The 24,977-nt window shown below is 32.0% G+C and overlaps 2 protein-coding genes across 2 annotated transcripts in view; both read left to right on the forward strand.

Moving 5' to 3' along the window:
- The window catches only part of LOC133203872 (uncharacterized), a 155,700-nt gene that overhangs the window by 114,005 nt on the left and 16,718 nt on the right, over window positions 1–24,977 (forward strand). The gene's annotated exons all lie outside the window — the stretch shown is intronic.
- On the forward strand, window positions 3,453–11,237 carry LOC133204204 (uncharacterized). The gene is made up of 5 exons (XM_061339951.1): window positions 3,453–3,685; window positions 3,830–3,917; window positions 5,239–5,381; window positions 8,692–8,809; window positions 11,042–11,237. Exons 1-5 carry the CDS (start codon window positions 3,544–3,546, stop codon window positions 11,235–11,237), a joined length of 687 nt encoding a protein of 228 aa, XP_061195935.1. The 5' UTR covers window positions 3,453–3,543.

Consider the following 24,977-nt stretch of genomic DNA (forward strand, 5'->3'; position numbering starts at 1 on the left):
TATGCAGATTATAAGGGTGATGCCATTTTTTCTACAGGCAAAGGGGTCATTTTTCGACATTGAATCATTCTACGGGGATCATTATTCTACGTGGGTCGTTATTCGTCTTTTTTTTCGCAATACCTATGCATGCTAAACAAAATAAAGTCAAAGGTATTTACGACACCGCAAAAAGTTTTTTTTTTTTTTTTTTGAAAAATTGAAAACTCAATAATGCAGTACATTGATGTTTCAACATAGAAAAGAAGCATTAGCAAAAAAAAGTGTCTTCTGTCACAAAACTTATCAATTTTTTTATTCCCGAATAAATTCCCGGCTGTTTCTGAGACAATTATGTACATGTATGTACAATGTTTTAATTGAAAAGTAAACAACAAGGCATGGCTTACCTTTCAATTACAAAGGCAGGACAAGTTTATCTACAGAGATTTCAATAACGGTCCTTTCAGAGCTTCCAGAAACAAAATCAGCAACAACCACAAATTTTCCAGATCAAAGCAGTATTGTGACAGCAGGTAGCGCAAACATATTTCAGGTTTATTCTAGAGAAAATTTTAGATGTGCTAAAGACAATTACATATGTACAATGTTTTGATTGAAAAGTAAATAACAAGACATGTTTTACCTTTCAATACCAAAGGCAGGACAAGTTTATCCCAGAGATTTCAGCAACTGTTCTTTCGGAGCTTCCAAAAACAAAATCAACAACAACCACAAGTTTTCCAGTTCAAAGCAGTACAGTGACAACAGGTAGCGCAAACACATTTCAGGTTTATTCTTCCTAAAAGAGAAAAATTTTAGATGTGCTAAAGACAATTATGTATGTAAAATGTATAACAAGACATGTTTTACCTTTCAATTACAAAGGCAGGACAAATTTATCTACAGAGATTTCAGTAACTGTTCTTTCGGAGCTTACAGAAACAAAAACAACAACAACCACAAGTTTTCCAGATCAAAGCAGTACAGTGACAGCAGGTAGCGCAAACATATTTCAGGTTTATTCTGCCTGTAAGAGAGATTTTTAGATGTGCTAAAAATGATTTAAACTCAAAACAATTCATTACTGATGTACATACTACTACTTATTGGGTTTGGCACTGACTGTGTACAAACATATAATGGGTTAATCAATCTCTTAGACGAGGAGACGAAGCAGTCAGTAAGAAACTTAACTCGAGATATCGTATATTCTCAAATACTTTAAGACTAAGTGGTTGGGACTTCCAAATCACTTCGACCTATTAATGGTATTCGAGATATCTGTGCTCGAGATTCTCTGGAGTTCACCTGTATATTTTTTCTCAAAAACCAAAGTTTGAGGGAAATAAACACAAGAATAAATGATGATCAAGATTATTGAATTAGCATATTTTCGTACTGTTGAGTGTCCAAACATCATTTATATGAACATGGAGATATATTTTAAAATATTCTTTTCAATTTCCATTTTCAAAACTATCATCATTAATATTTTATCAAGAGATATTACAAGAGTAAAACTTCATAGTTAATCAATGAGACTCACTAATCTTAAAGTATGATCATTTTTGCCCTTTGTTGTGTGTGCATACTATAAGATAGACGGATGATTTTTATTCTTATGAGATGAAAGTTGTTGAGGCTTTACAAAAATAATATTTTAATGCTTTCGGAAAGATCATTGAAATTTTTGTGTTAAATTGAGAAACTGATTTTTGATATTCTTATTTTTGGAATCATAAGATAGTGGTAGGACGCTCGCTTTATGATAGGAAGGTACCGGGTGCAGTTATCGTTCCCGGCGCCACATCAAACTAAGACATCTTCCAAAGGTATAGACTGTTTCTTCGCCAAACACGCGACATTAGATAAAAAAGTCACCTGTCTTTCGAGTTGAAAACTGAAACATTGAAAACTGAGTCCCGTGTCACAGTAGGCGACAGCACAATAAAAAAAAAACTTCACTTCTCAGTGACCCTACGTGCAGACTAATTTTCTATATTTGAAGCCCTTCACCGGCATATGTTGCCATATGACAGAATGAAAATTTCTATCAAGGGACGTTAAGCAACAATTAATAATTGAACTAGAGACTTTTTCTTGGTGTATTTCCACATCTTCTTTAGACAATTTAAGAAAGAGACACATTGGCTAGCAGTATAAATGTTCGTTTGTTTGTTTGTTTGTTTGTATGTTGTTTAACATCCCTCTCGAGAATTTTTCACTAATATGGAGACGCCACCACTTGCCGGTGGAAAGCTGCAAATTTTGTTCTATACTCGGCACTTACGGCCATTGAGCAGTGAGGGATCTTTTTCGTGCCAGCATCTACTGCGACACGGGACCTAGGTTTATACGGTCTCATCCGAAGGACCGGTCTCCACATCCCATAGTGGGATTCGAACCAGCGACGTAAGGATCAACTCCTTACTTCGCGACTCTAGAGCAGACGCTCTAACCACTGCGCCACGCGGGCAACTCATATAAATGTTCGTACATAAATGTACAAAACAAGGAGGCCAATTTTGTCATAAAATTCCTGTTTTTATTTAAAACTTTGATATTTTTTTCTAAGATACGAAAATTCTCTCTATGTGTAAAATGGAAGAAATTCAACAGAACAATTTTTGTTCAGAGACTTTGATATATAGCCTATCAAACCCTAGTACGTGTGCGTAAAATCAGACATAAAAAAGATTTGAATGAGCATTTAGATTGTTTGAAAAAATATCATTAAATTACAAATAGTGTGATGTTGTTTTTAAAGGTAACCAGTTTGTTACAAAATTTCAGTAAAAAAGTATTGATATCGTCGCCCACGTGGCGCAGAGGCTAGAGCGTCTGCACTAGAGTCGCTGAGCAAAGAGTTGATCCTTACGTCGAGGGTTCGAATCCCACTGCGGGATGTGGAGACAGGCCCTTCGTATGAGACCGTTTAAACCGAGGTCCCGTGACGCAGTATGTGCTGGCACTCAAAAGATCCCTCACTGTTCAATGGCGCTGAGTGCCGAGTATAGGTCAAAATTTGTAGCCCTCCACTCCATATAAGTGAAAAATTCTCGAGAGGAACGTTATACAACAATCAATCAGTATTGATGTTGGTTTATTTGAGTAGATTGTGATGTAAACACGGAATAAAGATAGTGGGGAATTGCAAAGTCCCATGTAAATATGCTATATGTACACTTTGAAATCATTTAAAAGAGAAATATGCATATAATCCCCCTCCATCAATTGTTTTACAGATTAGGGCAACTGCATGTTACACTTCATAACTCGTCTTGCAAGGATCATCGATTACTGACATTATTGTAATTTTTTTTATCCTGGTGTGTTTTAGAAACGATGACTTAAAATTGAATCAGGTGTGTGTTTTACTATCTTAAGGTATTAATAAGATGAAAATATATATAAGACTATACGTTAAAGATATACTGGATTCAAGCCTAATTTCTTTAATATTAAGGGATATCTACGCCACAAGACTGTAGATTGCCGGGGTTCTTATACAAAGGAACAAAAAGAGTAACAAAGTCCGGGTTACTGTGTCAAAGATGGGATATGCAGAGCCCACATGAACAAAATTATTTTATGTTTAGTCTTGCGCAAGAGAACTTCTGTAGAAACTTTGACAGAGAAGAACCATGGTGCTTCACCAATAATTCAACCATTCGTTGGGAACTTTGTGGTGTGGACGTTTGTTGTAAGTGCTTGTGAACTACATTTTAGTGCATCGACATAAATGTTGACTGCAAAGTGACTTCCAATAAATCAGGAAAAAAGAATAACTGCATACATATTTGGTTCACTATTTTTATGTATTATTGTTTTTTTTTCTTCCTTTAAGTTTCCCCATGTCTAAACAAATCGATTGATACTCAACAAATAGCATCTGATTGTTTTGCTGCTGAACCAACCGGTAATGAATTTTGCAGGTAAATTTGTAATTTTTCCGCAAACCAGAACTTATCTTTACATCAAGAAGGATTTTCTATATAATGCATAAATAATATCAAAAATTATATGATGATTCATTTCTAGTTACAAACTTTACTTACTTTCGCCGAATGACATTTTATATATCTAAACAAGTAAAATTAAGTAAATAAGTAGTTATGGAGAGGAACCATGGTGTTTCACAGATAATATTCATTGATTTTAATTCAAGAATAGAGTATACTTTAATAAACTCACAAAAAATTGTCAATATTATAAAAAAAAATTGCACTACTGTGGAATCCTTTAAATTCGTGGGGGTCAATGTTCGTGGGCAAGCAAAATTGTATTGGTTCTTGGGGATGTAATTTCGTGGGAAGCTCGATTATTTGGGAGATTTAATTTATCAGTACGTTGTCAAAAGAAATCGTTCGTGATGATGTAAATTCGTGGGTAAGGGTGACCCACGAAATTCACGAACATTGATCCCCCACGAACAATGATGATTCTACAGTAAGTAACATGCTTCGTGAAGAATGTTTTATTTTAATGATATAGCCATATATTTTTATATAGCATTCGTAAAACAAGAAATCATTGCATATTTATAGAAAAAAAATATGTATATTTTTTAATCTGCTGAGGTTTTTTTTATGCAGACACAAAAAAAGATGAAGGTTACAAGCAGTGATCGATAAAATAATAATAATAATAATAATAATAATAATAAAAAAAAACAAAAAAAAAACAAACAAACTAGAAACAATAGAAATCTATGGACAGGGCATAAAATGCGGACCCCTAAAACAATTTCAGGGGTGTGATCGGGTGCCAGGAGGAGTAAGCATCCCCTGCAGACCGGTCACATCAATGCCGCAAACCCTATGTATTGATCAGATAAAGGTAATATTCCATAGACTGAAAAAATACAATAGAGTAGAAAAACTGCAATCATACAAACATACATGATCTCTTTAGATTTCAGTGAAACACATAGTCACATATAGAGGCCTCAAAAACAAATTGATGAACAGATGAAACGTTAAAACTTTAAAGTTGCACTCATAGGGAAAACCTATTATTGGATAAAATAGTACAAAATGGAGATTTCAATCAATTAACCATTAAAATTAGAAAAGCCTAATCAATCTAGGTGGACACTATTAAATCCTTAGATTGCATAAAACAAACAAATTTAAGAAAATTTATATGTATAAATACACAGAAAAATTAATCTTATAGGAGCATACTTGTTATATTTCGTATTTTTAATTTTTTTTTATCAAAAGCTTTTATAAATTGTATTTTTATTTGATGTAGTCGCTTGTGGAAAATTGTTGAATGTATGAAGACACGTATTGAATCTTCTACGAAAATGCCATGTTCTGGGATTGAGTTAAAATCCATTGCTCTGCAAAGACAGGACATTTTAGAAAGATTAATGGGAAGGTCTATCTCTCAGTGTAAGTGGCACTTTTTCCTACTACATTAACAAACTCGCATAATATATGAAACAATATTATAATATGGATATATATAAACATTCATTTATGTATGTGCAATTTTAACATGCAGAGAAGAAAATAACGTGATATCTGTTCGATGTTTTCCAAAGGTCATGCGTCTTTACATACATGTGTCCTATATGTAACCACACGGCACAATAATATCTGCACGTCAGGGGCCCGTTTTACAAAAGAACTTACACCTAAGACCAAAAACTTTAGTAGCTTGTAAAATTTTGCAAAAGTAATGATTCTGTTTGAAATTGCTAGCATAAAAATATTTTAAATTCTTTTAAAAAAAAAAAAAAAAAAAAAAAAAAAAAAAAAGATTAAAACCTTTTTCACATCAGTGTTAAATAGAGAGTTATAAGCAGACTTACATTTTGGTCATAGTCGTAAGTTCTTTTGTAAAACGGACCCCAGAACACTACTTTCTACTGTGTTATTCGAGTATGTCATATAAATGATATGCAACACATGACAATAATTGCTTTATTGAAATTCAATAATATTGAATTATTGAATTTGTTGATTATTTTATGTATAATTATGTAAGTACCCTTGATATGTGTACATTTACTAAGTACTCTTGTCCATTGGGAAATTGATGTTTTATGTCAGTTGCATAGAATTTTACTAAATTTTAATTTTTTATCCTTTTGATTAATCTTCACTATGAATGGTATTTGTTGTTTCCAATCATGTTCTTTTTCTCATAATGACTTTCACGTCTGTTTGAAAACATAAGTGTTTTGCCTACACTCCATAATCATTATTGTTACATGTAACTCATGATCTAGTCTTTGAGATAGACAAAAAGACTTGATAGGATAAACAAGTAATCGGGGTTTTTGTATTTGATTTTGAAGATTATACATTGATAATAACAAATAAAACAGTCAGACATGAATCAGGTTATAATCCTTTATATCCAGTAACCTTTCACAATAATATTCGTTGAACAAAAACACCATATCATCAACCCTTATAACATCAGAATTCAAACAAGGACCTCTTTCCAAACCGAATTTTCCTCTTACGCTATTCGTCATAACCTGCTTTCAGCAGTTAGTGAGCTATGGATTGTACTCTTATCATAAAAGAAAAAAGTAACCAGTTTAACATTTTAAACTATATAAACCTGGGGGAAATGAAAAATGTTAGAATGTGTTCAAATATTCAGCGAAGAGTTTTGGGCAGCACACGAAAAAATGTATCCTAGTTGCGTGTGCAACTTGTTTATGGGTCGAAATATTAATATTACTGACGTTTTCCATTCTGATATTTCCAGGGATCTATATACTGTATGTGTACATAAATTAACGTATTCAAAATTTAGTGCATTCACCGGGTATGGCGTGGTTGGCGTGAATTAGCGCTACACATGTAGAGCTAAAAATAAAAATTAAAAAAATACTTATTGTCTCTGAGTTTAAGTAAAATTTAATATCTTACTCTAAATAATTTTTAAACATTGTATTAGATTATTGTTGTTCAATTAGCGTGTCCACCTGGCTGAAAATCAGATAGCCTTGAGGTATTTATTGTGCGATTGTAGATTGTTGAGCATTTAATTACCGTTTACTTTTAATTAAAAACAATTAACTTAAGATTTCCTGGTGCAGGAGGATCAATAATGTGTAATTATGTTAGAGTAGTATTGTGTAACTAATACCGCACGTACATGTACATTGTTGAGGTTCACATATAGAATATGTGGGTCAACACATTTGAACTGAATGGTCCAAGTGACAAGTGCCAATAACCCATTTTGAATCAAAATTGATGCTAAAAAGTGAATTTGGACAAAAATCTCTTTAAACATGGATAAATATTTACATACATTTATGTACTATATAGGCCTATTGCCTGTTGAAATAGATAACGACTAAATCGGATTCGGTGTTCGAGGCCTGATAAAATGGCAGATCGAAGTAAATATTTGAAGTAAATGAAAAACATGTATTCATTTATTAACGGTAATCATGAATTAGCGCATCGCTGTCTGCGCCAAAGCCGCTAAAATATGAAGCCCGCTTTTTTAAGTACACATACAGTATGTTTTGCCCTCGCTTTCAATCGCTTGATTGGATTGTTGAACTTAATAATTGTTTGTTATCATTGCATTTTATTGAAGTATATAAGAATTCATATTACAAACTAGAAAATAAAATAAAAAAAAAAATCAGTCTCTTTCTTTTCTTTTTTCATGCTAAAATAAGACCGAGCATTTTAGGAGGAAGTAAAAAAAAATCCCTATTCCTAGGAGAGGATGAAATCTTGCAATATTACATTGCATTATGCAGGTGGGTTAAGGCTTCCCATAGAATATCACAGTGCACTCTGTGCACTCTGTGTATTCACTTTTCTGAACTACCTATATATTACGTCGTAATGGAAAATGACGTCGCTACTGGAACCTTGAGCTGTTATGACGGGGGAGTGGCATGCAGTTTATCCATTATTTCATGCAGTAAAAACCCCAGAAGGCTATTGCAAAATCCAAGTGCCTTAGTTATATTTTCAAATATTGAATGATCGAATGTTTCAAAATACTTCGCCCAGTTACCCTTGATTGAAACTCAGCGTTTTCAAAATGCTTACGGAAAATATACTTTTGAAATGTGCTTTGTTTTTACCCGTGGTTAGAGTATACGTATGAAAGTCAGGCACAGGCGATTAATGAAGATTAACTTGTGATCTTTAAGGAATTTTTTAAGAGGAGTTTGTTCTCTAAGTTAATGTTTCTTGGGTAAAATGTGTACTGGCTTTGTTTTAATTAAAATTACGATAATGAATGGAAAATACCCTCAATTGTGTCAATAAGATGAACTCATGAAATTTTTTGTACTAAAATAATACTGTCTCTTTGCCAAATCCATTTCGAGAACACAAAGATATGATAAGTTTGTTTAAATGACAAAATGTTAAAAAGAATTGTTTTAATCGGCTGCGCCGAAGCAATTTATATGAAACAAAAAAAAAATTATAAATGACCGTCACGTGATCAACGCAGTCATGTGATTTCATAGCATATATATTAATATGTACCTGACAGAACCCTCTATATAAATTGGGCTGTACTGAAGCACATATCTTACAAAGTAAAATCAAAATCGAGCTTGCAATGTAATATTCTGTATTGAATTTTAAAGCTTGGGAAAGTCTTAACATAGCTAGAAATGGTTCCATAAACATAGCTAAAGCTCGTTATTGCAAGTAGATAACGAATTAAAAGATGATTAATATATAGTTATTACACTTACAGGTATTAAAGCTCCGTGTACAGATTCACGTGTGTCAACTATTGAAGGACTAGTGAATTACGGAAACCCTTGCAATCTACAGTACCCTCTTGAGAAGTCAAACTCAGAAACATTGTGCCGGTAAATATTTGCACATATGTCGCCTAACGTATTTTTCTTTATTTCTGTGAACAAGAAAAACATTGATACACAGAAAGACGGAACTATACCTTTGAAGCTAGGAAATGTACTTACGGAGATTATTGCAGTATTACTTTCGTGTTAAAGACTTGGTTTTCCTGATTCTCATTCATTAGAATAAAAAAAGAAAAGAAAATGATAGACCTTGCATTTTTCATTTCACTCTTATTTCAATGTTAATGATTCTCAAGAAGTGAAAAGTTGTGTTAAATTGTATACATGTATTTACCCAATTACACTTTTGAAGTCAGGAAAAATCATTTAAATTGTACACAACATTTTCGAATATATTGCAAACAGCCTTAAAGTCATCCAAACATGGGCAACACATAATATCCCAGTCGAAAGACTGAAATATGATGAAACATTTCACAAATTCTTTGATTAATACAATGACCTTATTATCAAATACAATCTACCGTTAAGTCGAATGTTGATTGACGTTTGTCATACATATTGTTACAGTGCGGTCAACAAATACGAAACACTAGTTTTACACTTTTAATGGCTAAAATTCAAGTGAGGCAGTTACCTCACTGCGTTAAACTCAATTGAAGATACACCCCTGATTATCAGGAGTTAGAAGCATTGTCAATGGATGCAAGATACTTGAAAACTATGGAAGCAACGCATCAAATAAAGTGGCCTTATTTCAAAACATTGTGTATTATAAATGTTTCAAATTCTGATTTAAAAAAAAATACATATATAGTCCAAGAAAAAAAATAAACATTTGGAAAAGATGGTAAGTTATCATTTAGCATGTTCTGAAAAGAAGTCGAATAAGAAATACATAATTATTTAATGATAATTGTGTACATTTCATAAAAAAAAAAAAATCTTTTTGGAGTATTCAGGTGAAACTACAAAAATATGTTTTAACGAGGTTCGCTCCTGAGCTTTTGAGCAGATTTTTGTCTTAACCTATATTTGAAAAATTCTGCATAATGTTTTAGTTCTTACAATAAATTTGGATTCTACAATACCAATTAAACGATATTCAGTTAAAACTCCATGATTAAATTCCATACCAAAAGCATTAAGAGAGGAACTATATCTTGTGGCGGATGGATTTTTAGAAGAAAAATAATCATTTTTTTCTCTTTCGAAGTATTTGAAATATGTTAAGTTTGGATTCCTATTTTTCCATGCAGCCTGCACACAGAGTTATTCTGTGCCGTGAACTGTTTCATCCTGGTCCTAAATTATATATCAAATAAACTATCATGAATTTTATCATCATATTTAATAAATATAGCAAATATATTGCGAAAATACAGAAAAAAATAGCCCTAACTTTTGCTTAAAATTAGCACTATTTTAGTATTATCTAAAAATTAACATCACAGGCCCCCACTTTTTATTTTATTTTCTGAATATATAAGATACTTTTAACCATTCTACTTAAATTCAGTAAAATGTCATTACTTACAAATGATTTTATTGCTTGTTAAAATTTTCAATGCCAGAAAAATGATATTTTTGAGTGCAAAAAGGTCAAATAATTAAACATGGGAAGTAATTTTAAAAAGTTTTGTTGTCACAAATTTTAATGTATCTATTCAAAATGAAATAAGACTGTGTTTGTTCCCATAATTTATTTGAATAAAAAAATATTGGAAGGAAAACTTTAAAAATTGAATCATGTGTAAGATGTATTTACAGTGCAAAAAGGTCAAACTAAATGCCCTGTAGCGCCAAAAGAAGCGCATTGACCCCCATTTTTTGTTTTCATTTTTAATTAAGCTACGTGTGTAGATTCTAAAAATATACTTGGTAAAAAATTCTCATTACTTTTGACGACAGGATCCAACTTCCTTAAGTGTGCAATATATATTATCTATAACAATATAGAAATATCTTATCAGATAGTTAGATACATTGTAAAAATATATTAACTAATACAAATCTGATTCATTTGGATCATTTTATGTAAAAAAAAAAAAAAAAAAAAAGAAGAGAAAAAACCTTCATAAACTGACAATTACTAAAACTCACTGAGGAAATAATGCAAATTTACACGGCAATGGTTTGCCACTTTTCAGGAATAAAGTCTCAATGTCAAAATACAAAATAAATAAATAAATCAATCCCTAGCTTTTTAGCATACAGCAATTAAATTAAACTCCTTTTGATGCAAAGTTAATCATTATTTTTGTTTTTTTTTTTCAGTAATTTTCAACGTGTAGCAAATTGTATAGTTTCAAAAATAAACGATGAAACGAATTCCACTTGTCTGACAAAGGATAAAGTATCAACGGCAAAGAAGTTTACATCCCTGATACCTCAAGATGCTGCTAATATTAGTCTTTGTAAGAACAGTTTATTTACAATTTTATATTTTCATGTTTTCTCGTTGGAGAATTGATTGCATACTTAATGCTATGGATTTTTTAATACTACGGATATTTACCGATTCCAATAACAGATTAAAGAGTTGGTTCATATCTTTATTTTCCACAGGAGAATAAACAAGTGTTACATCTATTTTACCTTTCTCTTTCTTAAATACAGATAAATTTCTTATTTTTGAACAGCCAATTCGTCTTTTTGTATTTTTGTTTGGAAAAAAAAAAAAAAAAAAAAAAAAAAAAAAAAAAAAAAAAAAAAAAAAAAAAACTATATTTTAGAAAATTAGTTATGCCTTCAATATTTAATTTTCTTAAAAAAAAAAAAAAGTTTGATATTAGAAAAAAAATTAAGCCATATGTCTTCATATTAAAACACACACACACACACACACACCCTCACACACACTATTCCCTTTCTAATGTGACTTCTTTGTGTTCTTACTTTCTGCACATTCCAAACACCAAACTATTTGCCTCATACATACATGTTTTTTTAATCACAATTTAATTCAACCACTCTATCTCTTTAATAACAACGGTCTTTCTCCTCCCACATAACATATCCACTGCATTGTAACTATATAACTACTATATGACATTAAATGCCTACGATTTTTTTTCCAAAAAGCTATCATTTTTCAATTTGAATATGATCTTAACTACAGCTTAAAGGTTTATTTCAATTTTCATGCATGTTTTTTTTTTCCAGGTATATCAAAAATATCTGAGTTTCCTGTGTCGACAGAAGGTATTTATTGCACGTTATAGATTTTATAATATTGTGATACAAATCTTCAGCTTAGATTAAGTTTAAGATCTAGTAAATGAGTCTTGACAGCTTTTAGCGCCAGTTGACTTATGACGTCAGAATAAATTCGAACTTAAAAATAGAGATTTTTCCCCCTTTTCCTTCTTTTCTTCTCTTGCTTACATATATCATTAAATTATGTAGATGATTGTCAATTTACGGAATTAAATTTCAAATGTGGAAAGTAATATGGATACAAATATATTAATATTCAATCTGATTTTTTATGGAAGAAATCTAGAACTTAACTATTAAGGTTTTCGACGGAATTGTAGGCAATCTGGATGTAAGTGAAAAGACCATTGAAATAATACAATTGTAAGCATAGCGAAAAGGAGACTCTAAAAACAGGTGTAATGTTTAAATATTCAGTAATAATTACATGCACCCAGACTTAAAACGACAGTAAAGATACCTGAATTTTACAGTAGAGTCTTAACAGTTTACATGTGTCGTCAGTCGTCATTCGAAATAACGACAGATTGTATTTGCAGGCAAGGTCATTGTATCGACCAAAGAATTTACGCAATGTTGCCTTTAAAAGATATTGATTATATCCTTGTACATGTATAATGTAACTTATTAGTCATTAGCCTGCATCGTAATAATTATTGTCGTAGAACATATTGTTGCGGATCAAATCCACTGGGAGCATATAGAATGAGTACGCGGAGCATGCTCCAAATACTATCAATTTTTAAACCGAGGCAGGCTACTGACAGATGAGTTGATATTACAGGGATTTCAACAATCTCGTTTAAAGTCAGCATTTCGTAAATTCTATGGTCGTTACAAATACCTTATTAGAAAATATAACCATTGTACGAAAGCCCAGAAGGCTCATTCGAGATTCGAGTTTCGAAATACTTGATTCGAAATTCGAGATTCGAAATTCGAGTTTCGAGATTCAAAATCCAAACTAACCAATCAAAAGGCGGTTTAAGATTCAATTACTCCCCTTTGCTAAGTTTTGACCTTCAAAAAATCGTTGAATATATTCAAATCGAAGAGGTCATTTTATTATATTACAATGCAAGAAAGAGTGTTATATATATCAGAACGAAATTGGAAAAAAATATTGGGTTTTTGGTCTGCAAAATATGCTTAAATTTAAATTAAAACTTTTTAAATATTATAATAGATTTATATCAAGAATATCTATATCGTATTATCTACCTTGTTTACAGGTTTGATGTCATAATAATAAATATTGTTAATCGGATTCAAAGAGCAAATGGGGAGGGGGAGGGGGGTATTGTAGTCGTTGAGAATTATAAGTGTGCATTAAAACAAGTGACTAGCGATTAATAATAATTAATTTAGTAATACGGGTTTCAAAGAGGATAGAGTTTGTGACAAGGTATTAGAAAGTGATCAGTTACTTATATGGGTTTTTAAAAGTTGAGTGTGCAATGCGATTAATAATAATTAGTAATACTGGTTTCAAAGGGTTCAACGAATTTATCGGTAAAAAATATAAGTGGAATGGGGGGGGGGGGAGCATGTGCCCAGGGTCCTATGGCTTTGTTGTTTATTTGATTACAACGGGAGACAAATGTTCGGTTATCAACATTCAGTGTCAATCTTGCGATGCAAGGGCAGAATAATTATATATTCGATAATTATCTATATGAAGACCGCTTGGGTCTTGCAAGATACACATAATATAACCAATCAATACACAAGTTCCAATACATGATTGAATGGCTATAGAGAAAAAAATATAAAAGTATTTAATAATGATAAAAAATTAATTATTTTAACAAAACAACGGACCCTCTATACATCTTTAGGACTTTGAAAAAAATCGTATAGCCTAAAGAAGTACGTATTAAAATTACTTAGTCCATGTATGCCTTTTTAGTGTACCCAGGAAATCTTGAAAGACATCGTAGTAGTGATAAAGAATAATCGTGTCTGCTTTCCCAGTGGCGTATATATTCCATATGTTGCCTACACATCATTTTCTTGATGTAAAAAAAAAGAAATATTTATACATGTATTTGGTTGAAAATTGGGGAAAGTTGATCATAAATCTTATTTATTTACCAGTTACTAGAATATTTTTTCATCAAATGTAATAAAAGTATTTTTAGCAATCCACACTTTTATGCCTATCCAATTTTTACAGTATACAAAACTTTTTATTTAAATCTAAAATTGAAATGTTACCTTGAAGTTGATACCAGACTATTAAAAAATGACAGCAACAGGAGTCTACGATTAGGATAGGGAGTATAAATTAGGAAATATGTTTGGGTTAGTAGGAAGTCAAACATAAAACATTTTTTAAAAAATTACATTTAGATTATTCAGTAAAGAAGTTTCCATAATTTCCAAGCACTGTGTAAGCATTTAAAATTTCTCAAATTTTATTAAGAGTGGTCATGAAGATTTTAATTTCCGTATCATATAGATATGTTTAATGATTTATAAGTATATTCACTGGGGAAATGACAATGATAGATGTCTCCAATATCGCAGAAAGTGGTCCTCCGCACCCCCCCCCCCCCTCTCTATTGAGAGGGGCGACTCCCTCCTTGCCTATCCGCATTTCGGCAATGATGCGCTTTAAGTGAAATCTGTGATTTCACATTAGCCTACACATTAGTAGAAAGGAATATACGTCACTGTTTCCCAATAGGAGAAATACATAAATTAAGTTTTCAATTACTTATCTTGGTCTAAGGCTTTGAATACTTAAATTAATTAAAAATTATATATGCAATTCAGACTGTAATTTATTTTATTTCATATCAAATAGTAGATCAGTCTAACTGCACAAATGCACCGTTAAATGTAATGAAATGTATCCTTAATTAAACTACTATGCAGTGTAAAAACGATCCTTAGTACTTTCTATCAATAATAATTTTCTTCCTCATCAATGTGCTTATTAAATAATTCATCGACCTACTAATTTCGGAATTCAACGATAAGGCCATATAATATTCTATATACGTATCTCTTGTTTTCTTTAAAGAGGAAAATAAGATTTCATATATATTTTTTAAAACGTTACCCAAAATTCATTTTTATTTTGTTTTGAAACATATAACATTTTTTCTTGCATTATTATTTAAGCAAATGACTCATTTGTTATAAATATATTCAATGATTTCTTGATAGTATAAACTTAATAAAGGGGAGTAATCAAATATTGAATCCGCCTTTTGATTGGTTAGTTTGGATCTTGAATCTCGAATCTCGAATTTCGAATCTCGAATTTCGAATCTCGAATTTCGAATCTCGAATCTCGAGTGAGCCTTCTGGGCTTTCGTACCATTGGGTCGTATTTTGGCTAATTTGTTTTATAGCAATTGCTGGGGCTTTATTTTTATACTGAATTTGACTAGGAAATGTTCCATCTACCTGATCAATACATAGGGTTCACGGCATGTGTGACCGATCAACAGGGGATGCTCTTTCCTTTTAGGCACTTGATCCCAACTCTGTAATTTCAAGGAGTCCGTATTTTATGCCCTCCTCACAGGTTTGTATTGCTTATAGATTTTTTTTTTTTTTTTTTTTAATCAATCACTGTTTGTTATCTTCACCTTTTCCTTTTTTATATTCATTTAGGTAATGATATAATAATATAGTGATAACATTAAAAGTGGTATATTTCTTCATGAATAAGGGAAGTTGACGATAGAAAAGTCATCACGGCAATTATAAAGTTAAGTTGTAAGTCTTTCATTCATGCATCATGTATACTTTTCATCTGTATACATGCAAACATTTCGTCTGTGTGATATGAAAACAGCCAAAAATTCATAACTTTATTCATTCTACATTGTAAATGACAGTTTTAAACAATTTTTTTTTTTGTGTTTATTGAAAACTTGTGGCCTGGTACATCTTATTGAAGCAAGCTATGGTAATTAAACATTATTTAAGGAATTCAAGTCTCAAGTTTTAAAAACATGCAGGCATCTATTATTTACTTATTTTTAATCTTAGATTCCCGGGGATATTTGCAGTAAAAGCAACCAGTAGGTATACTAAATATCATATTTTCTCTCTTCGTAACTAACGACATTGAAACATTTAAGCAGTAAAAGAAATTTTGTGTAAAAATAATACCACTGAAGAGTTTTGTCATAAATAATTTACCAAAGCAGCTGCCATTTGTTGTTCATAATAGAGATAACAACTATTGTGAATTATCAAATTAAGGAAAAATAATACTTTCTACCGTCTTTTGTTGACTTTCATGCATTTCTTGTACAATATCTTTTGTTTTTCTAAGAATCAATGGTTTGTAAAAGAAAGCGAATCGAAAAAATTGCAGAATTGATCTTCATTTCATAAAACAACTTCACATTCATTTTTTTTCTTTCTAAAAGCACTGGAAAAAAATAAATAAATAAAAGAAATATTTTTTTGATTTTACCAGCAACCAGTTAAATTTCGAATTACTATACCTATATTGGATTCAATAAATCCTAGCAAACAAAGATACCTAATGGGCTGTAGTAAATATTCTATCAAGCCTCGTTACTTATCATGAAGATATTAACAGCAGTGAAGGAAGAAAAACTTCAGGTATACTGTACAAAATATTTGAAGAGTATTAATCGAATAATTCCCAGGGACTTTGAAATCGCGAAATCTTCAAAAATCAATAGCATTAAAACGTACAATTTTTCAACACTTCATAAAACCATTCCATATGATGAATTAAGACTAGGTTTTTTGACGTCATAGGCAACTGCTTTTTCACCAAGTTTGCACAAGTAAATTCGCATACCTTGTAAATAGTCATTTTCAAATTAATTTTGTTAAAAATTCTAATTCTACACACAAGTACTCCGAGGTTGATATTAAAAAATCTGTTGGAGATTCTCATAATCAATATTCATGTAACATTTGGAGACCCATCCTCGAAAGCCAGAGGTCCTGAGTCAACACGTTGCCGTTGGACCCCTGGCATATTTCATTCAATATTCGTGGGTTTGCTTCTCTCATTGAGAAGCACCAATCAAATTAAAGCTTTCATAAATAGTTAGATAAGGATTCAGTTGACACCGCAAATGCACGTGTTACAAGTTGTTTATCATAGAATGGCTTAATGTGAATGGCTGAGAGATAAGAAAAACAATCCAGATCTGTAATTTTTCCGAAAGACGTCGCTACAGTCAGCCCACAAATATTGAATGAAATATGCCAAGGGTCCAACTGCAACGTGTTGACTCAGGACCCCTGGCTTGCGAGGATGTTGGAGACCAGGTCTTCCAGCAATCTTTTGGACTTCCCATGGATCATAATTTTGTCCTTTATATACAGACCTGTTTTGTATTCAAATTTATTCCAAAACCTCTACATCGAAAGGAAATTTCTCTAGTTGAAGCCTTTAATTCAATATTTAGATATATCGACGAAGTTTATTATTAAACAATATTCATTTTCATTGATATGTTGATTCGAGATTTCGCTCCGAACTAGAAATAAAATACCACAGAGTTTAGCACGTCTGTTTCATTTTTGGATGTTTTACTGGAGAGAGGCATTGATGGCAAATTTACAACTTATTTTATAAGTCAATAAACGTGATGACTTCAACTTCTCAGGCGTCAACTTCCCTTATTTCTGTAGTAATAAACCATCACATGTATCACCATGAGGTTTTTTCTCCAAGTTGATTCGATACGAAGCAACATGTGCTACGTACAATTTCCAAAAAAACTAGGCAGGCTACTGACAAATAAGTTGATGAATCGAAGATGGCAACAATTTTAGTTTAAAATCAACGTTTTAGTCGATAAAAAGTGATTGTTTGCAAATATATTATATTTTTAAGTCAGTTTTTCACCGACGTCTTTTATGAAATTATCCAGCCATTATTTTCATACTGCTTTTTACTCTGGATTTTTCGATTGTGACATAATGCACAAGGTGGGGGTAACAGATCGAATGCTCAATTCCTGATAGCACTTCATTCAACCCCTGCCTTCAGAGGCCCATGTTTGCTGTGCTCACAATTTGTATTGTTTGATTGGACTATTGAGCATGTTTATTTTTCGTTATCATCCATTTCATAACTATATTTTTCTTTCTTGAAAAAGATTCTCCCAATTCAGGAAGCGTAGACCAGGACATAACAGGAAATTTAGATCAGACACAGTTGTTTAGTAAGTTGAGGATAAATGAATGTTACTAAATATGTGAAGATATTAATGTTGTTGAAAGGGTCCATTGTGTTTTAACGTATATAGATATTGGGGTAAGTCTATTTTTATCAATTACTATATTTTTTTCCCAGTTGCCATAGGATCTACAACCGTTTTGCTATTCGTTGGCATCCTGATTTTCAGCTTAATAACAATGAGGTATGTACTAAGCACTTCAAGACATAAACACATTTTGTTTGTTTGTTTTGTTTTTTGTTTTGTTTTGCTGATTTTGGGGGTTTTCTTTTGATAATAAATATAGAGAATATTATGCAATCACAATTCCTATTAATTTTCAAAACTTAAGGAATGTTATAGCTCTAAATAAGGAACTAATGGTGTAATCCACCTTTTGTGAGGATTCGGTATTTCTTTTTGATGGATTCCAAACTTCAAACATTCTGTCGAAGACTCACTGTCTTTACAAACCTGTGCCATTTTATGATCCTATGGCAAATAAAGAAAAAAAAAGAAAAGAAAATGGAATCTATGCATTTTATAAAGAGCAAAACAGACTACAATTCCCCACTTGACTTTTATTTTGTTTTTATATAAAAGTTATGTCTCAAGACAATGTGTTTTTTTTTTTTTTAAAAAAGAATTCAAATATACGAAGCATAACAGCCCTTTAAACAGTTACATGATGATGACACTTTGATGGCTCTGTAATAAAGAGCAAGTGAGAAAAAAGTTGTACAGTAACTATCAGACACAACTTAGCGAGAAGCAGAACCCAAGTTCCGCCTTCCGATTTCATTTCTGGTCTGCTTGAGCGGACGCTGACCGTTTTGTATATCCCTAGAGTATTCAGGGCGAACGCCGAAAGAGGACAATTGACAAACATAAACACATTGTCAACAGAACAACATCACATTCTTTGCTTCGTCTGTTGAGTAAACTATGACTTTAAGAAAACTGATGTCTTAAATAACTAAATTACTCAAGTGCATTGCATATCGTGATCTTTAGTGAAATATTGATTTTATAGCAACCTTTATGATATCTTGTTTCAGAAAAATGCTTTTGAGAAAAAGACGAAGAGAACTCATGCGCCTTCCTAGTGTTCCAAAAGCAGCAAGTAGTCCATATGAATCCAAATTTACCTTATCAAATGATCCGTACAATGACCCCGATTATGATATAGTTGAAGAACAAGATGAAGTTTATGAACAGTTGCGTGAACCAAGCGAAGAAAACGAAACTCAAATTGACAAAGAGCGAAAGAGTACTGGTTCTTACCTTGATCCTCAAAATCTAGAGGGTAATTATCTAGAAGTAGTGCATTCTTCAAACGATAAATGTAACACCAGTTATATGAATGTTAATCCCTACATAGAGCTGATAGATGATTCTGTTGAAAAAACGGCTACAACACATGTTAATGATGAAATCCAGGAAAATGAAGAATACAGTTACAGCCCTGAAAATACAAAACATCATGACATAGATGAATAGAGGGAATATTGGAACCTATGTGTACTTTACCTGGATTGATTAAAAAATACGTTTAAAAATTTTAAAAAAGATCTATTGATGTCATACTTTTTTTATGTATAAAATTCATGGTTTTCAAAACGCACTAAATGAAGAAAAGGTAATTTAAAAATAATATTTGCTTTAAAAATAAGCGATTAAAAGGAAATTATGAAGGTTTTCATTTCTCATTTCAAACGGTTCATAGCTTATCCTGACATATTAGAAAAGACCTTGATTTGTATTTTCATGCTACAATACATATCTGATTCCTGATTATTTCGTTAATTACATTTAAAAATAAAATTATGCTCTTATTTAGAATTGTGTTAGGTAGAAATGATATTATTATGTTTGATCTATTCCTTCTGATCTGTGTATCATAAATGATTTAATTCAACTGTATAATAAAGATTAAGAAATCATGAATATTTAAAAAAAACCCGATCGGTCATTCGGAAGAGACCGTGTAAACTGAGGTACAGTGTCGCAGAAGGCGCTGGCACGAAGAAGATCCGGCCCACAGTGCTGGAAGGCAGAAAGTGCCGAGTACAGGTATAAATTTGCAGCCCTCGAGCGCATAGTGGGGCCTCTCAAAATGAGTGTCTATTTTTCGGAGGGACGTTTAACAATCAACCAACCAAAGAAACAAATCAAACTACACGAAAGTGGTTTTGTGTGCTATAAGCTAAAACGAATTATATATGAATAAACTTTACTGCATGTAATACAGAACAAATTTGATATAGAATTTAGTATTCGCTTATCAAATTTCCAAATAAAACAGTTTTTATGAATGTCAAATATGGAATATATGCATGTTTAATGTTTTCATTAAATGCCAATCATCAAGGTTTGAATTATTTCCCGTGCGTAAAAATTTCCATCAAGCCAACAAGAAGAGCAGACAAAAATAAAACCAAACTATTTTTGACATACAGTGCTGCAGTATAACCTTGTAGATTAATGACATAGACTGCTCATGAGATGGTCAGTTTAACATTTCTAGCAATGGAATATATGCATACACCAGATACATATATTACAGTCGATTTTAATCCCGCAGCAACGTTTCTGAAAAGTTTGGGACATCAATATTTTTAACCGGCAGTAATTTAAAAAAGCAAAACTCGCTTTTTCAAATTCAGGTTCTTAAATCGTGTGGGAGAGGGGTAAGTTACACACCTTTTACTTAACTAATAAATAAATTGTGTGACAAACGAGATGACTTCAGCTTTTCCATCGTCAAATTTCCTTTTTTATGTAGTAGTCCCCCGCTGTCATCTGCATATAGTTGTTATTTCTCCAAAACTTATTCGTTTTTTTTTTTTGCAACACTTTTGTTTTCATTCAAGTTTGTTGTATTATATTGCATTATCGCATCTGTGTTGTAACAATATTGTGACTGGGAGATCACTGTTGTGTAATAATTTAGTGACATGCATTTCTAGTCAAGAAACAGTTTATATGTCAACAAGCTTCCTTGATAGTGGTGTCTCCCAGCCAAATTCTTTTGTAATTGTTTTATGGATTACATTTTTCGTCATTGAAATAAACATGTTATAAATATTGGAAACAAACAGAGCTGCCATGTTGCCTCGGACTACCAGTCAGGTTTTAACATAAAACGTATTCGATACTCAAGAGCATGGTCCTAGTAAGGTCAATTTTTAAATCAAGGCAGGCTACCGACATATAATTTGATGTTACAGGGATTTCAACAACCTTCTATAATTTACAAAATGCTGTCTTTAAACGAGGTTGTTAAAATCTCTGTAACATCAACTTATCTATCAGAGTCCTGTCCAGTTTAAAAATTGTTCGATTACAGAGCAACGATCAAAGCGTTTCAGGGGATACCACAAAATTCATTGTAATAATTAGATTTATTTCATTTTATTTTTGAAAATTTAGTTTAATATATACATATGTATAAGTTTGTATTGGAATACATAGCGTAGTGATTAGCGCACATGACCCGTGATCCAACGGTTACGGGTTCGATCCCGATTCCTTGATGGCGGAACTTTTTAATAAACAAAATTATACGGAAACTTTAAAAAAGTGCTAAATCCTTATGATTTGTTCAAAAGCTATTATTTCCCTTCTGTTTATTACAGCCTTCCATCCCCAACGGAAGATTTTCCTGTTATTCTACTGTTTCTTTTTCTCTATTTTTATAAAAAAAAAGAAAAATCTTCACGATTTTGTGCACGGAAGAATGATTGCACTTAGTGTACAAAATGTGGCCCCCGGTAATTTGCACAAAAATAAAGTATAGAAAATAGCTCATGAAATGAATGATTCTTCTATGTATAAATCGCAACTTTGCGAAATTACAGGAAAAGTCTATGAAAATAAAGAGCGATGCTGTGTTTTGTAAGAGGGGTCACTGCAATTCACGAATCCCCATTGATATTCAAAGTTATTTTGATTTTCAAAGGCATAATACATGGTGAGCGCATTGTTGCCCAGATTTCTCAAAAGGACAGAAGGTGTATAACTCTGGAAAATTCATCATATTTAAAGGAGAATTTTGGGCAAGCCTGCGCTCGGGGTAAACTTTTTGATAAATGGTACAAAACACCGACCGTTTCCTTCACTATTCACGGGTGGTATTTACATGTCATTGACATCATTATGAACTGTTAAATATTCCGATTTATCACTTGATTTGTAGACTCGGGTAACTTTGTGAATAATAATAATAAAAATAATAATAATAATAATAATAAAAAAAAAAAAATCAATAAATCACGTGCTTTTAGCTGCGATTAGTAATTCAGACAGTTACATTTTCAATTGATCAACATCGAATTATTTTTTTCTGCCCAGTATTTTTATAAGTTACTAAAATATTCATTATTTTGTAAGTAATTTAACATTTTTGAATATTTCCATACCGGTATTATTCTATAATTTCGTCTATTTTTCTCTGTAATTCTGCTTATTAGTATTTTTTTTAAATTTTTCTCCCAACCCCTTCTTTTTGGTACATTTTCTATACTTTTGCTTTGTTTATTTTATATCAATTAATATGTATTTACGTTCACCTTGATGTAGGGAGGGGGCTAAAATAAGCTGACCCTTCTACTAAATTCCGTTTACTTTTCTTAACAAAATATTTTTTCAATTAAAACATACCTCTATATTGATTTCAAAGGAGTTCAATATATACAAAGGAGTTCTTTAGGTATGTATAAAATTCCTCTCTTGGTAAAGCACAAGCCCGTTGGAATCAATTTCAGTTTTTGGAGCACAACCATACATTTTCACTTGGGGGCACTATCAACTACCAAAAAGTCCTTGACAAGCAAAAAAAAAAAGGGGGGGGGGGGTCCGACGTAATTTTAGAAGGGGAACAAGTGTATGGTAGCTATGTTTTCTATAGGGTTCTATATACTGGCAAAATTATGGTGGGGGGGGGGGGCGTGAAACGATGATAATAGTGGCATCCGATGGATATCAATAATGTTCAGGTATTAGGTCCACATTTGAAGATAAAAAATAATGACGCTACCATTCATAAGAAATATTTGACAGATGAGGGTAATGGAATTTGCCAAATGTAATATTTTAGTTTTAGTCCTTGGATTTAGGGATTTGCTTGGGGCTCAATGAGTTTCCAACGCATAGTCTAAATTTTAGCAATAGCAACATTCCTCAAAATGTTTTTTATTGTAAAAATATAGGTACACGGGGTAGACGTACCGTATAGTTTTAGTGATTAAATATCACTACAGCATAGCAAAAAATGTTTTGTTTTGTTATTCCGTACACCAGTATTTACTGTACTTATGTATGGAGAGAGAGAGAGATAGAGAGAGAGAGAGAGAGAGAGAGAGAGAGAGAGAGAGAGAGAGAGTGAGTATTTTAAAAATTCGATACGGCACTAATGTTTTTGAAAATGCAGAAGAATTTTTTTTTCTTTTATATTTTTTTATTTTTTATTATTTTATTTTTTATATTAAAATAATGTGAAGTGTGTGTTTACAAGTACAAGTAGGCCTGGTTTACTTAGTGTTGATTTTCCACGTATACGCCACGTACGTTTCTAAAATTGCGATTGCAACTTACCCTATTTAAAATAAAAAAAAAAATATTTTCGAAACAAAAGTAACCCGTCATTCACCTTTTTTTTTAGTAAGCTGCTAGATTTTGTTTTTTTACTATACGACTTCAAGGATCTACCATAACCTACCAAAATATGGGAAAAATCTGGATTTAGGGAGGGAGTACATGTACATCTTCAAGATCCTCCCCCGCATCTCCCCTTTCAAAAAAGAAAAACTGACTTAATCCTTGAGAAGTTTAAACATGTTCTTTGTGTTTACTTTTGTGTATTTTTTTTTATCATATCATGCTGAGTAGTTCCCAGAAACCATTATATAACTGGCTATTACATGTTTTCAATCGATCGCTGAAATGCCTCGCCTACTCCGAATATTAATGTCACACAATTAAAACCCAGCTCGGACAAGCGCAACATTCCGGAATTAACACCCACTAGTGGTCATTTTTAATTACCTTTAATAAAACTAAAGCGCCGTTTTCAATGTAAATTTTTGCAAGTAATGTATCACACAGATAATAAAATATGGGTTAGGTGTACAAAATTAAGATTTGAGTTAATTAGATGATGTTAGAGGGGTCCGAAAAAGGGGCCACGGCAATACACTTCAGTGGAAACACTCTTTATCGAAAACGGCTGGAGAGAATTTCATGAACCTTCAGATCTACAAGTAAATGATGTTTTTAGAATAATCGATTTTTTAAGCTCGCCAAATATATTCCTAGACTTATAGGAATAAAATCAAACTATATCTATGATCTTGCATGAAATCACTTTTTTACATATGCTTTAGTCGTTTAAATGAATTTGTTTGCAAATACATCCTTTTGTTGAGTAGTTTTTCGACTGACATTTTGCTAGGCGTAGTTGTCTACCAGTTTTGGCTACGGATTGCTCCATTTACCTGAGTAGGTATACCAGTGGGTGTGAGAAGCCTACAAGGGATGTTTACCCCTCCTGGATCTGCTCTCCACAGGTACTTACTACGAAGAGATTTTTCCCTGTTCATGAATAGACTTTTACAAGATTTATGAAATTTGTCAAGATTACTTATATACGTCGTTTTCATTGAACTTGGGCAAATACAATGTGTACCTAATTTGGCGAGTGCTGAGAATATGATATAAGAATCACAGTAAAAAAACTATAATTATCAAAATTACGCATTTTTTCAGATGCAAGGATATCTATTATCCTTATCTTCAAATAAAGGATAATATTTTGTGTGGAT

Source organism: Saccostrea echinata, unplaced genomic scaffold (genome assembly GCF_033153115.1).
Source record: "Saccostrea echinata isolate AGI-Se365-2 ecotype Australia unplaced genomic scaffold, CSIRO_AGI_Sech_v1 ptg000052l, whole genome shotgun sequence".
Taxonomy (NCBI): domain Eukaryota; kingdom Metazoa; phylum Mollusca; class Bivalvia; order Ostreida; family Ostreidae; genus Saccostrea; species Saccostrea echinata.

What these genes read in the sequence shown, in the direction of transcription:
- LOC133204204 (XM_061339951.1), top strand. Translation starts at nt 3,544, where the DNA reads ATGCAGAGCCCACATGAACAAAATTATTTTATGTTTAGTCTTGCGCAA. An exon ending in GGGAAGGTCTATCTCTCAGT is followed by an intron (nt 5,382 to 8,691) that starts GTAAGTGGCACT and finishes TTACACTTACAG; the next exon opens with GTATTAAAGCTCCGTGTACA. An exon ending in AACTCAGAAACATTGTGCCG is followed by an intron (nt 8,810 to 11,041) that starts GTAAATATTTGC and finishes TTTTTTTTTCAG; the next exon opens with TAATTTTCAACGTGTAGCAA.